This window comes from Chlorocebus sabaeus, chromosome 7 (genome assembly GCF_047675955.1).
Source record: "Chlorocebus sabaeus isolate Y175 chromosome 7, mChlSab1.0.hap1, whole genome shotgun sequence".
Taxonomy (NCBI): domain Eukaryota; kingdom Metazoa; phylum Chordata; class Mammalia; order Primates; family Cercopithecidae; genus Chlorocebus; species Chlorocebus sabaeus.
Window position 1 is genome coordinate 116,715,993 of NC_132910.1, and position 14,707 is coordinate 116,730,699.

Below are 14,707 nucleotides of genomic sequence, written 5' to 3' on the forward strand. Positions count from 1 at the left end.
GTCACCAAATATGTGCATATGTTCATTTGCTTCTTTGCATTAGGTTGTACATTGGATTCTACAAAACTCTCTTCCAATTTTAGCTGTTCTCAGGTTGGCCCACTATGCTTTCCAATAAGTATCTTGTCAGCGATTTTTACATTTTTCTGTCCCCAGACCCATCAGAAACCTACTTGCCATCCTTTTTTTCCTTACTGATGTGCCGATACTGTGTGGTTCTTGTAGCTGTTTTCACAGAGGAATAGTTGTAAAATAGTTTGTTCCCATCCACTTGTATTTGAAAGTTTGAGGTGATACTTTGTAACCTAGATCTATGCTATATATTGTCGAAGGGTCTTTGGTTTTTTTAAAATTCTTGCTGTTTTGTGTTTCTATAGCAAAATCAGATAATATTCCATTATTATGTGGCTATTGCTACTGCCATTATTACTCTGTATTCAAATTCTAGGCAATTTCTTAAAAAGGTGTATACGTGCATATCCTATGACCCACTGATTTAACTACTACGTATTTTTCCTAGACAAGTCTTCTGCAATACAGGGTGTTTACTAGAGCATTGTTTGTATTAGGGAAAAGTTTGATGCTATGTAAATTTATATGAATAGAAAAAGATACAAATAAATGTTATTTTCGTATAAAAGACTAACTTAGAAGTTCAGGAAAACTATAGTCAAATATGTATAACAAACATTATATTTTCAATATTGTGCAAAATCATATAGATGAAAAAGAAAACATAGAGTTTAATGATATTTAAATAAAACTTAAAATTGTTAAGCAAAAAGAAGTACTATACTTTTCCACAGATACATATGAGTTTGGAAGAAGAGAAACATGTACCGGAGTGACAAATACTGTATTTGCGATACTGGTTACTCTGAGAGAACATGGGGTCATTGTAATTAGAAGGAAAACATAGATAGTGTAAGAACTATTCTAATAATAAAGATACAACATAAAAAATTTGCCAGGCATGTTGGTGTGCACCTGTACTCCTAGTTACTCAGGAGGCTGAGACAGGAGAATTCCTTGAGCCCAGGAATTTCAGGCTTTCAGTGAACTATGATTGCACTGTTGCCCTTAAGCCTGGGTGACAAAGCGAAACCCTGTTTCTACATAAATGAACAAATAAATAAATAAAGATTTGAGGCAAATTTTGCAAGCTGTTCAGATTTTTGCAAAACTGCATGGTGAATATGCTTTTCTATACAGTTGAAATATATCATGATTTCTAAATAGACAGGGAGAACCAGTCTGGTTGACTGACTGTATTAACATGGATGATGAATGTGACAATCAGAAAGGTTTGGTTAGATGTGAAAACCAGGATAAAAAGACAGTTTCAGAGGCAAATGTCGAAAGTGCCTATCCGAACTCTATCCATGTTATCATTAAACATTGGAAGCATGTAAGTAATCTTCCTTGTTCTGGCTCCATGTTTAACAAGCACCCTTGTGAGCATGGTTTTTCTTCACATGTTTTTATTGATATTGAGAATATGTTGAGCAGACACTCTGAGTGTCCAATCTGCTTTACAGTTCTTATCATGAGCTGGCACTTTATTTTCACGATAGCAATGTCATATGTGCTGCCTCAGGGATGTCTGTCTGTCCAAGTGTAATGGATTCTGGAACATGGACAAGACCGAGTTTCTGACTCTGCAAGGCTCAACCCAGACCTTAAATTCAAGCAAATTCATCAAAAGTTTGCATCTCCCTGGAAACATCCTTCTATTCTCTACAGCATATTCTTCTTGAATTTAAGTTAGTGGTCTCTTGTGAAGTAGAAAATTAATGGCTGTTGCAGACACAGCCTAAGAAAATAAAGTAATTCAAATGCGCAGCCAATTGTAGTGATAGTCTGTCATTCAGAAATAACTCAGGATTGTGTGTAGTTAGCACCAAGTGTACAGAACTGGTAAAACTAGACACCTTGTGAGCAGTTGCTACGGGAAGATGATTAATTTTGGCAGAGAAGTCTATTTTTAATATTCAAAGTAGCCTTCAAATACCTGAGCCTACTGGAATTTTAAAAATGGTAAATAGAAGGCAAAATAGTCAATTTAAAATGGAGTTTAAGTCGTTAAGAGAGCCTACGTGATGTTCTAACTTATTCATCTCTAAGGGCCATTGCTTTATTTCTGAATTCTTGTTGCCTAGCACAATATCAGACACAAAATATAAGTTCAATACATTATAAAGATAATTAAATGGTCTCAATGTTTGAGTAAAATAAAATGCTTTAAACAGTTTTTTTTTTTTTTTTAAATTCTATTCTTTTTGGAGGGCTTCATTTTAGACATTGGTTTGTTTTGTAAGCCTCCATGGCTTCATTTAAGTGACCTAATATAAATGAGCTCTTTACAAAATTTTAGGCCCAATTGGTAAACTATTGCATTTCTAAAATTTTGCACATGAGAGAGTAACCAATATAATTATCTGAAACTCAGTTAATAACAGCAGCAGCAGATAACTGCCTTCATCCTCTACAGAGATTTTTCCCCCATGATTCTTCTCGTTTTACTGAAAAGGAGGTTTTCTTTCAGTTAACCAGATAGTTCAATAGATTTTGACATTCACTCCCCAAGAGACAGTGATTATTGAAATGTTTTGGATGTTATATTGTTACAAGCAAAATAAAATGCATGGAAACCTGTGGATTTTTTGTTTGTTTTCCAAAGATTACGAAAGGATATCTTCAACAATTTTTTGCTGTGAATAATTTAAGTGGAAAAATACAGTTCTATCTTGAGTCCAAGATTTACAGAGTTGATAAGCTTTGAGTAAAAGTATGCATTTTAAATTAGTTCATCAGTAATGCTGCAGGGAGATTGGAGGTTTGGATGGGCCAAATTTCCAATTTGTATCTACTAGCTGAAACTTACCATGTCAGTTCTAAATATGTAAAATTTAAAAGGACATACTAAGGACTGTGATTTGCAGTTATTTATGAAGATTTTATTTACTTAGTATTCATATGTATCTGGATTCCAACATCTTTTCCTTTATTATCTCAACTAAGCTTTGAAACAACACTGGCAGATTACTCAACGTTGAAATTACACCTAGAACATGGGTATAGCCCTAGGTAGTTTTATTGCTACCAGTATGCAGATTAGGATGAACTCCATTTTCCTTTAGCAAATGTTTTCTTTGCACATCACTTTCATTTTTCAATGAAGTGTATCATCTCTGTCTGCCATTGCAGGCACCATTCCTGTTTCTGCAAACCCGAAAAGAAAAGAATCATCTATATCTTCATTCCCTATATGAGACTTTGCTGTGTTTAAGATGGATCATCAGCATGATTTCAAAGGGAAACTCTTAGATAGACCATGTTTCTGACTTGGAATAATTTTACTTTAAGAAATGACCTGTCATCAGAGTTAACAGACTCTGCTATATTAAGCAAAGTCTAGAGACCAAATACTATGATAGGCAATAAGAGAATGGGAAGTTTTTTCAAATGTAAATTATATCAGCAAGTTAATAGAATTAATTGATATCAGCATTTTCTGTGCCTCAAATAGAATAATGTCAGTGAGGGTGCCTTATTAATATTAAGCATCATGCATTTAATAGCAATATGTGTTACTGACACTATGAAACTTCTAAAGTAAAGCTGTAAAACATTACAAATAATATGGAGAGGAATGCTTCATCGATCTCCAATTTTGTGCTTGTTTTAGAGTAAAATTATCTTTAAATATTCTTCCTATTGTTTAACATCTCTAAGACTATGCAAAGAAGAAATAGAAATCAATATATTTAAGTCAAGTTTCAGAGGGTCGGTGAGTTTTTAAATTTTGGAGATATTTCGCCGAGGCCATGTTGTTTCATGGCTGTGCAGTATGAGGTATTAACCAAAGAGAAAGGACTCCGGACTTTGATTTGTGCTGAAAGGGAAATCTTTTACAAAGATAATAATAACCAGAAAGGTTGTAGTACAGTTTTTCTCAACCTATCATAAAAATAGACTAAATAAAAATGGGGAAAAGTGAGAAAAAAGATTCTCGTGTTTGTGTGAAGAAATGACCATCCAGTGGGTAAACCATAGAACCATATATATAAAAAAGAGCAAATTTGTGTGAACAGTCTTACTTCCAGAAAGAGATCAAGATTCACTCCAAGACCTAGTGTCAATATTTAGAAAATAAGGAAACTTAATTCAAAAAGACGTATCAAGGTTGACTCCCACCCTGGCCACAAATGTAAACAATTACAGGCATAAGGGAAGAAAAAACAAATGTTTGCCCTGTCCTTACAAAATGTATGACGTGGGAAATATAAATAAACCAAGTCTTGCTAGTGGTTGATTGTATACTTAATATTTGAGCAGTGCAAGAATGGAAGTTTTAAAAAACTTGTGAAATACAATAATTTATTTTCTTAAAACTCAGGAGAGAAAATATTAGGCCATACACACAAAAAAGTTCCAATATTTATTTTTACATTTCTGGATCAAAGCACTTTTCTGTCAACGTTTTCTCTTTTGAGACAAAGAGTTCAGAATGAATATTTGTGGTATGGATGATATTTTAAAAATGTCCTGAGAAATCCTATCCACAGACATCGTGGGCTGTAAATGCAGATTGATATGATATTTCAATGGATCTTTTGTTAGGGGAACAATTTTGTTTTCTGACCTAAATAGAAAGATATGTTTATTTGGAAATTTAGCATTTAATCATATCCACAATGTAAAATTATATTAAAACAGAAAAGGATTGAAAAAGGCAACATGCTGCTTGTGTCTAAGTTCAGAATGGATTGATCAATTTTGATTCATTTTGAAACTAATAAATATAATGAAAAATGTCTTTATTATCAAATATTTTCATTTTCTGGCAGAACAGTCTTTGTACTAACAGAATGTGTCTGTATCTGTATATGTATATAGATTTGTTTCTCTTACACTTCAGATTCACATCTGATTGTGTATTGAGATTATATTCTATTTCCTGATTTAAAAAGTAATTGAAGATTTAAAAAGTAATTTTTTTTTTTTGGTTTTTTCATTGGAATTCATTAAGACGCTTATATTAATTTTTTTATTATTATACTTTAAGTTCTAGGGTACATGTGCACAACGTGCAGTTTTGTTACATATGTATACATGTGCCACGTTGGTGTGCTGCACCCATTAACTCGTCATTTACATTAGGTATATTTCCAAATACTATCCCTCCCCCCTCCTCCCTCCCCACAATAGGACCCGGTGTGTGATGTTCCCCTTCCTGTGTCCAAGTGATCTCATTGTTCAATTCCCACTTATGAGTGAGAACATGCGGTATTTAGTTTTCTGTTCTTGTGATAGTTTGCTGAGAATGATGGTTTCCAGCTGCATCCATGTCCCTACAAAGGACACCAACCCAACGTTTTTTATGGCTGCATAGTATACCATGGTGTATATGTGCCACATTTTCTTATTTATTTATTTTTTATTATACTTTAAGTTCTAGGGTACATGTGCATAACGTGCAGGTTTGTTACATATGTATACTTGTGCCATGTTGGTGTGCTGCACCCATCAACTCGTTAGCACCCATCAACTCGTCATTTACATCAGGTATAACTCCCAATGCAATCCCTCCCCCCTCCCCCCTCCCCATGATAGGCCCCGGTGTGTGATGTTCCCCTTCCCGAGTCCAAGTGATCTCATTGTTCAGTTCCCACCTATGAGTGAGAACATGTGGTGTTTGGTTTTCTGTTCTTGCGATAGTTTGCTGAGAATGATGGTTTCCAGCTACATCCATGTCCCTACAAAGGGTGCCACATTTTCTTAATCCATCTGTCACTGATAGACATTTGGGTTGATTCCAAGTCTTTACTATTGTGAATAGTGCCACAATAAACATACGTGTGCATATGTCTTTATAGCAGCATGACTTATAATCCTTTGGGTATATCCCCAGTAATGGGATGGCTGGGTCAAATGGTATTTCTAGTTCTAGATCCTTGAGGAAACGCCAGACTGTTTTCCACAATGGTTGAACTAGTTTACGGTCCCACCAACAGTGTAAAAGTGTTCCTATTTCTCCACATCCTCGCCAGCACCTGTTGTTTCCTGATTTTTTAATGATCGCCATTCTAACTGGTGTGAGATGGTATCTCACTGTGATTCTGATTTGCATTTCTCTGATGGCGAGTGATGATGAGCGTTTTTTCATGTGTCTGTTGAAGAAGACTGTGTTTAACTGGAGGAGCAGTTCTATGCTCTTTGAAGGAACTTCTAAATTTGAAGTATGTTTGGACAGTTTCTTTCTTTATTTGTTTCTTCCGAGAGTCAATTATTAAAAGTCTAGTTTTCTTATATTGTACTCCTACCATCCTTCAAAATTTCTACACTGGGTAAAGACATATTGTTTTCATATGGCCAGGTAAGAATCAGGTTACCTAGATGCACCTTACAATCCAGTGTTCAAGGAAAGGATGAGTAAACAATTTTAATTAACTCATTAGTACTTTACTGCAAGCACACTTTTTAATTGTAGATTAGATGATTTGGTTGATTTTATGTGATAGTGTATGGTAAAAGTGGAAAAGTAGATTTTGAAAAAAAATATGATAATATTTTAAATAAAACATTGCATGGGATGCCTTTGTATGAACAAACACTAAAATAATTGGACTGCAAATACTTTTTTTTCTATTAGAAATTTAGGAAAGACATATACTACCTTAAAACATGTCTTTTTTCTGAAGAATATTTCTGATTCTATATAAAATATTTTTGTATTTATTTTTCTTTTGTATCAAGAGCTTTTAAAATTTTTGATAATTGTTTCTCAAATTTGGAATTTATAATAACTTTGTGTGTCATGTTGGGGGAAATTTATTCTATGCACATGAAATGCCACCAGAAAATTATTTTCTCTTTTAACTGGTATAAGATTAGCTAAAATGTACGTCTTAGAACTTTTGCCAGGTCTTACTTTTCCTTGGGAATTTGCTCAGTGGCTGTCAATCATGTAAAAATAGTTGACTTTTGAGACTTCACTGTTGCCTTTGTCTGAGAAAATTTTCATTATGCCTTCATTGTGAGCAAGAACAGTCAGAGCAGCCTTCTCAGACCTTCACATGACATCATCTTTCCTCCCTAAATCCAATATCAATAAAAGCAGAAAGCTTAAACTGTATATGGAAAAAGTGTAATGAACAAATGCTCTTGGCTATTGTTGAATCTTTGAGCTATCACTTCCAATCCCATAAATCTTCTAGCTCAATCATGTATTTCCTGGGCATGTAAGTGTGGTGTCTGGAGTAAAGGGGACACAATTCCCGTAATTACATTTAATAATATGTGCTACTAAAATAAAAAAAAGAAAGGCAGCTGTCTTTTAATTGCTTTAAAAATGTTTATAACACTAATCCACTAGAGATTGAGGAGCTTGGAAATATTTATTCTTGGAATAGTTAAATATCTAATATTTGGATTCTTAAGGTAAATTTGTCAAATAAGTAGCACATGCAGCCCCATAAACTCTTATATGGACTCTTGTTATACACAACTTATAATCCAATTCATGGTATATTCTCATTCACAATTTTGTGCCTCAAAATGTGTATATTGAAGACCTATTTATTTCTGGTCCTATGGCATTAAGGATTTTAAGGTGAGAAATACATACTTCCTGTTGTCAGTATTTTCAAAATTAGATTGAGGAAGCCGATTGAAAACAATTATGAAATCTTGTGTGTTGCCTTATTATTGGCAGAAGCATAGTCAGGACATGAAAGTAGAGACAATTAGGGCAAATGGGAAGAGCAGGTTTCTGGGAAGATTTTTCTGGGAAGGCCTAAGGAGACTCAATTTTCTTGCCAGTGTGCTCTCGACTGGTAACCAGCTATCAGATATCATAGTGTTAATTCAAATAAATGTATTCATTTTCTTGAGGGTATTTAGTTTACAAGTATTTTCTCCTGAGTGGATAGAAAGACTTCACCCTTGGCAAAAGTAGTGTTTCTTTACTTTGTGTTACCCCTTTTGACAATCTACTGTGGACTTTTCCCAGAAAAATAGATGGTGTTTGTGTTTATAAATTCGTACATACTTTTGCATATAGTTTTTAGAAATCACAAACTTAAAGCCTCCTTAAAGCTGACGACCTCAGCTTCAAACTGAAGAGTTAGAGCTCGCTGAGGAACTGGGGACATGGGTGGAAGTGGCATTTTTTAAAGTTAAGGCCTAGGGAATCACAATCTTGAGTTGCTTATTCTTGTCATACGTTATTTTATAAAATGTACTTATTCTGCATACTATAATAAAAGCAGTCTTTCTGTTTTAGTCTCTGATTTTTTTTTTTTTTTTTTTTTTTAAAGTTTGTTGTGCGTTGGCGGCAAATAACCTTTAGGAGAAAAACAAACCCTGCGGTTTTTCATGTAGCTTAAAAATTGTTCTCTCTGACATTTAATTTTGGCCTATTGGTTAGCTCCAAGCCCCTATTTGACCATAAGAATCCAAGCTGAATTCCAAACAGATAGTAAATATTCTAAGTAAATATTCTAATTGCACTTGAGCATTTTCCTAGTATTGTCCCAATAACCATTTTCCCATTTTTTTGTTCTGATCTCACTAACCTCAAATCATGTATTAAATGGGCCAAATGAACAATAATTCATACTTTTAAGACTATTTCTCTCCAACTTTGTTTTCTGAGGTAAAATAAATAGAAAATACCACATAAAAATGAAAACAAATTCCACAGTGGACTCGAGAATTTCATATGTATTTTTGCACCTAAGTATCAAATATATATTAGATTATAATGTATTCTAATACATATGAGTATAAATTGTCATGGTCCAACTTACTGTACCAATGCATAAGTAAACTATTTTAGTATACAGAAATAGGACATAGATTTAAATAGAAGACGAATTAAGGAAATCTTCAAGTGTGTGCAATATAAAGAAAAAAATGCATTTTAGACTATATGACAGGTTGAGTGTTCTAATGTGCCTTTTTTTCTGTTGAGAATATCAAGATTTAAAGATGTATATGGGCTACAGTGCGTCAAGTCTGGCCCTAAATGAATTGGCTTAGTCACTCACTATTGCTTTCTTTCAAAGAAATATTTGGTGTTCTCCTAAAGCAATTTATGGTGTGTTAATCACTGCCAAACTATTCTGAAGTTATTAGTTTAGAAAAAATACCTGTAAATAAATGAGCTTATGTCCTCCAGAACTGTTTTTTTCTCCTTTTAAGTATCATCTAGCCTGGTACGCTTTCTTCTCGCCAGAAGTAATGTTTTGGCTTCTGTGATGTGATTTATCCTTGGACTGTTGATCTGTGTTTGATATCATCCACTAAGACATGAATCCTACTGCATATAAAAAGCCATTACAAGAAAATAAAATCTAAAACACATTTGAATTTTATTTTATGTGTACTACTTTTATTTGAAATGTAGTATTGACAAAGTACATTTTGCTTAGTTGAGTGCCTCAGTTTTCAGGTCAACCATCTGACTCAAAGAAGAGTGGGAATTTATTCTTGCAGAAAAAATTAATACTAATTAAGATGATGACAATGATCATCATTTGTAGTGATTGGGAGCTTGTTAAAAATGTAGAATCTGAGGCTCCTCTCCAGACCTACCAAATCAGAGTCTGCATTTTGGCCAGATTCGCTATGATTCTTACACAAATGAAAGTTAGTGAAGCACTGCTTCAGTGTCTGGTGGTCACCACACTACCAGCACTAAGAAAGGAAGAGAGAGGCTGAGAGTCCCTGCCAGTGGATGCCCACAGCTATTTGCATTGTAAACGCACCTGATGGAAGTTCCAAATAACTAGTCAACTTGGATTTACCTTACAAATCTTAAAAAGTGTAAAATGTATTTTTATGAAAACCAACAAGCGTTATATTATAATTGGTAAAATATTTAACTTGGGTAAGTTTCTTGGGGGGTCTGGCTTTAGGGATGCTGGAGCATTAGTGTTTATTGCTGCATCTGTATGAAGCTGATTAGAATCCTGATTGAATTTCATGCATCAAAACCACCCTCTTAGCCAGTGTTATAAACTATTCTGTACACTCTTTGTGGCTTTGCTGCTATGATAGTAAACGAAAGTTAGCATTTCTTTGCTTCTTTAGACTGCCTTTCCATTGGAAATAGGGCCAGTGAGGGGTTTAAGGGATAAATCTAATTATAATAAAGATTTTTCCATATGTTAAAGTGATAACCTACATTTTACTAAATTCTATTTTCTTCCTTTCTAGATTCACACGTAAATCTAACCCCTTCCTTCTTATCTCATGTCAGTTTTGCACTGGATGAATAATTTTATATAATATACCTTTGATCAAAGCCTAAAACATTGCACAGCTTTTAGGACTGAAGTTTAAGCTTCATAAATAAGCTAATTTAAACTTCATAAATAACTTATTCTCTGTAGTGGTAAACTTCATAAATATTAAGATTTAAATCCAATAAAAGACAGTAATTTGAAAAGCATGGATTTTGTTACTTTCTACAATTTTAACGTATTTTCTTTCTTTTCCTTTTGGTTTCACAGAAGAAAATCTGAAGAAAGTTTTAAAAATAAAGAAAAGTGGTAAAACTATAAAAAAGAAATATCCCTGTATTTCCAAGCATTTTTCAATGTTCTACTTTCTCATGATTAATATACTATTTCTCAAGTTTTTTGTGCCTCCTAAAGTTACTGTGCTTTGACTCTGGCAGTACTAAGGGATTAGTTGGTCTAGCTTGTATTCAAATAAACAGGGAGACTATTTTATTGTTACACTAATGTATAAGACCAACTTTAAAAGAGAAATTCACATACTAGTTATCAATGAACTCTCCCATGGTTTCACAATGGTTTATAGAGCTTTGCTTTTTAAGTAGCATGAAACACTAGGTATAAAACATAGAGTCAGACTAGGGGCAGTTGCTCACTCTTGTAATCCCAGCATTTTGGGAGGGTGAGGCAGGAGTATTGCTTGAGACCAGGAGTTCTTTGTCAACCTGGGCAGCATGGAAAAACCCTTTCTGTACAAAAAAAAAAAAAAAACAAAAAAACCGGCATTACAAAAATTAGCCCAGCGTGGTGGAGTGTGTTTGTGGTTGCAGCTACTTGGGAAGCTGAGGTAGGAGGACTACTAGAGTCTGGGAGGTTGAGGTTGAGGCTACAGTGAGCCACGACCATGCCACTGCACTCCAGCCTGGGTAACAGAGAGACCCTAACTTAAAAAAAAAAAAAAAAAAAAAGAATCAGAGTGTTTTCAGGTTTTAGGGTAATGACTTGGTGGCTCTTGAAAATATGGACCATGTTATATTTGTCATTAAGGATAAAAAATCTGGCATCTAGTTGTTGCCTAAATAAATGTTGACTTGAGCATTACTTTTGGTAGTTACGTATCCATTTTACAGAGACTCAGAGGCAATGCCATCTTTAGATAAAGTGTATTATAAGTTGTATGAAATGTGGTGAATGAATTGGTACGATAGCACTATATATATTCTTTTGTCTTGATTGCACCTTGCATTATAAAATTATCTTAGTTTATAAAATATCACATGGTTTAATTGTTACTGCCTTTCCTTTTTCCTCTCATGCTGCTGGTCATAAGAATCCACAGAAGATGGAGACCTTCTTATCCGATTTTCACATATTTGCGAATTAGTTCATGATTGCCTACTTTTTCTTTAGAATTCCCATAAATCAGTAAGCTTCTTATTCAGGAAACTATTTCCCCCGCTCTACAAACAACCATGTAAAAAAAATGGAGTTATGCCTTTTATAGGTGCCTAATATTTGTCCTGTAACAGGTCCCATGCATTCAATTATGATTACTTTCTGAAAGATCTGTCTCTATCCAGACCATGTTTCCATATTTTTAACAATGTTTTTCTAATTAGCTTTGTTTGTATTGATTTCATGGAAATATTTTACATTTTAATTCAACTTTTCTTTTTGTAGCTGTATTTTGGGGCGATATTGCCTTAGATGATGAAGACTTAAGTATCTTTCAAATAGATAGGACAATTGACCTTACGCAGAATCCCTTTGGAAACCTTGGACATACCACAGGTATGGTTGATTGTTTCAGAAAATTTGTCTTTATGTTGGACAAAATATACTCTTGAAATTCTATAAATATTTTTGGATCATTTTTAATCTCCAGTGGATCAACTTTGACTTCCTATAAACAAATATACAGATTTAGAAACGCAGGTTTTATTCATAGTTTTCATTTTATTAATTTTTTTTTTTTTAACCAAACACATTGTAGTATTTGCTACACACTATGTCTGGTTTAAGTGCTTTGCAGATATTAACTCTCTGAATCTTCGTAACAACCCCCTCAGGGTAGTTACTAATATTACTATGATTTTAGAAATTAGCAGATTGAGATTTAGAAGGCTATACAGCTTTCTAATTGTCACATCATCAGGAAGTGACCATGTCAGAACCAGAATTCATTTCTGAAAAAAGCTTGATTTCATCCTCTTGCATATTATATTAAGCTGCCTCTCATTTGGATACTGAGTTGTAAAACATAAAATTTCTCTAATATTTTTAGAGAAATTATATAGGAAATATATTTGAAATTATATAGGAATAATATTTGGAATAATATTTGGAAAATTTATATATCTATATCATTTTTGTGAAAACCCCAGAAGGCAATTTTAATTTTAGTTGATTTAAACATGTTTGAATTATGCCTGTAAGAAACTTGATATATGTAAAGGATTATTTCAGTTCTCATTTAACAATTTTTAAAATTAAAATTTCAAAATTCTTTATGGTATCTTGGTAAAATTTTAATCTGTGTATTATTTTGGAAAAAATTGCAAGGTTAGAAAGTTAAAATTTCTTTCTGTAATTATATGAATAGCTAAAATATTTATTTCATGTCATGCTTTTGATTTCATTGCATTCTACCTTTTTAGTATTTTTATTTTCTTCTATCCTGTGGAAATACAATATGTATTCCTTTCTGGTATTGAATACACATATATATTATAGACTTAAGACTTTTTACTGTGACTTTTTACTTTGCCCAATTTACTTTTTTTCCAACTTTTTACTATGACTAGTTTTAAATATATCGAAATATTTCTACCTCTTAGATTGTAGAATAGTGGTATTCTTCCTAGATTCAGCAGTTTTTAATAGTTTATTATTTTCACAGAATGGGAGTGTATGTGTATGTGTATGTGTGTGGGCATACATGCATAAGTGTATTTAAAACAAATTTGAAGTCAACTGCAGAAAACACACTTTAATATTATTAGGTAGCCTAGCGTGCACTTTGTAATAATAAAGATATTATTCTATATAATCAAAATACCATTATCAGATATAAACCTTTATTTAAAATAGGAAGTATATAAGAGAAAGCCTAAGGAATTCACCTAAAATAATAACACATACTATTTAAAAAGAGTGTGCTTTGGTGTTTGTTATGCATACGGACAATCTTTTCTGAAACATATGTCAGTATGGGTGCTAATATTGCTGTGCAGTGTCATCACAGGTAGTGCGTCCATGTGGATTATGTTTATTGGCCAAATCTCCAGTTGCTGTATCACCTGTAACACTGTCACAGAGGCAATGCGGTCCGGACAGTAGAGCAATGATGCAACAATAAAATGCTAGATTTATTATAAGTTGCATTTCCAACTTTTATTAAAATTTTCATTAGCTGTAAGCTTTAGATCCCCTTCTTTGACCTCCCTCCTCCCATTATTTTGAAGACATTAATTCTCTATGATTTTAAATTTTTAAAATGTTATTTAATTTTTATTTATTGTTGAACTCTCACACCATAATAATTGGAAGAAAAATAGTGCTAGTTTAGACATAGAATAAAACAGATCATACTGATAATAATAAAAATGTGTATTCTAAATTTTTCTGTGGAAGGTACATGTTTGAAAGTTCAATAGTAACTTGCACTATTCAGCTGAATTTCAAACAATGTAATATAAATATAGTTGTTACATAATGGTCATTTCAAACATCATTGATGCCATCATACTTTTAAAATGTTTCTCCTAATTGCTTAGGAATGAGTGTGTTTAAGTATTACCTCATCTTTCTAAAATGTGCAATGAAAAAATTTCAAAAATGTTTCTCAGATGCACAGCAAAAATGTGGCCATGTAATGCAAGTAATTAAGTAGATTATTAGTCAGTGAACAAGCACTCTTAACTTATCTGCCTTATAAGGACTTGTTTGATTTTTCCTTTAAGAGGTTTATATAGCGATAGATTTTATCATTATATTTTAGCTTCAGTCTAGGTAATGAGGTTCAGTACTAATTTTAAATGAAAAATAGATATTGGAAGGAAATAGTTCAAGTGATTTACAAATAGTTTGTTGTCTTCATGGAATTATGGCTTTCTTTGTCTTAGCCCAAAGATACTCTATGAACCATAGACAGTCCTTGTTACTGCAAATTCATAGGCACTTGTTAAGATGTCATTAGTGGGTATATTGGTTGTTTGCTCAATGAAAACTTTTTCTTATTTGTCTAATAAAAGTTCAAGAAGAATAGAGAAAATAGGTGACAAAACTGAGAGTAGCATTTTATGAAAGCCCTGGAACGAGAATCTGGAGACTTGAATTTTTGCCAAATGCTCTGCTTTCTAACTTATGACAGGAATCTACCTTTTCCAGGTTTTGTTGGTAAAACTGCAAGAACACACATTTTCTTATTCCTACCATTTCCTACTCCTTTTGCAGTACAG

The 14,707-nt window shown here is 33.1% G+C and overlaps 1 protein-coding gene across 2 annotated transcripts in view; it reads left to right on the forward strand.

Moving 5' to 3' along the window:
* The window catches only part of TLL1 (tolloid like 1), a 222,240-nt gene that overhangs the window by 95,707 nt on the left and 111,826 nt on the right, over positions 1–14,707 (forward strand). For both annotated transcript variants that reach the window (XM_008000210.3, XM_008000212.3), the window contains one exon: positions 11,928–12,038. In XM_008000210.3, the coding sequence (XP_007998401.1) occupies positions 11,928–12,038 (111 nt within the window). The remainder of the gene's footprint in view (positions 1–11,927; positions 12,039–14,707) is intronic.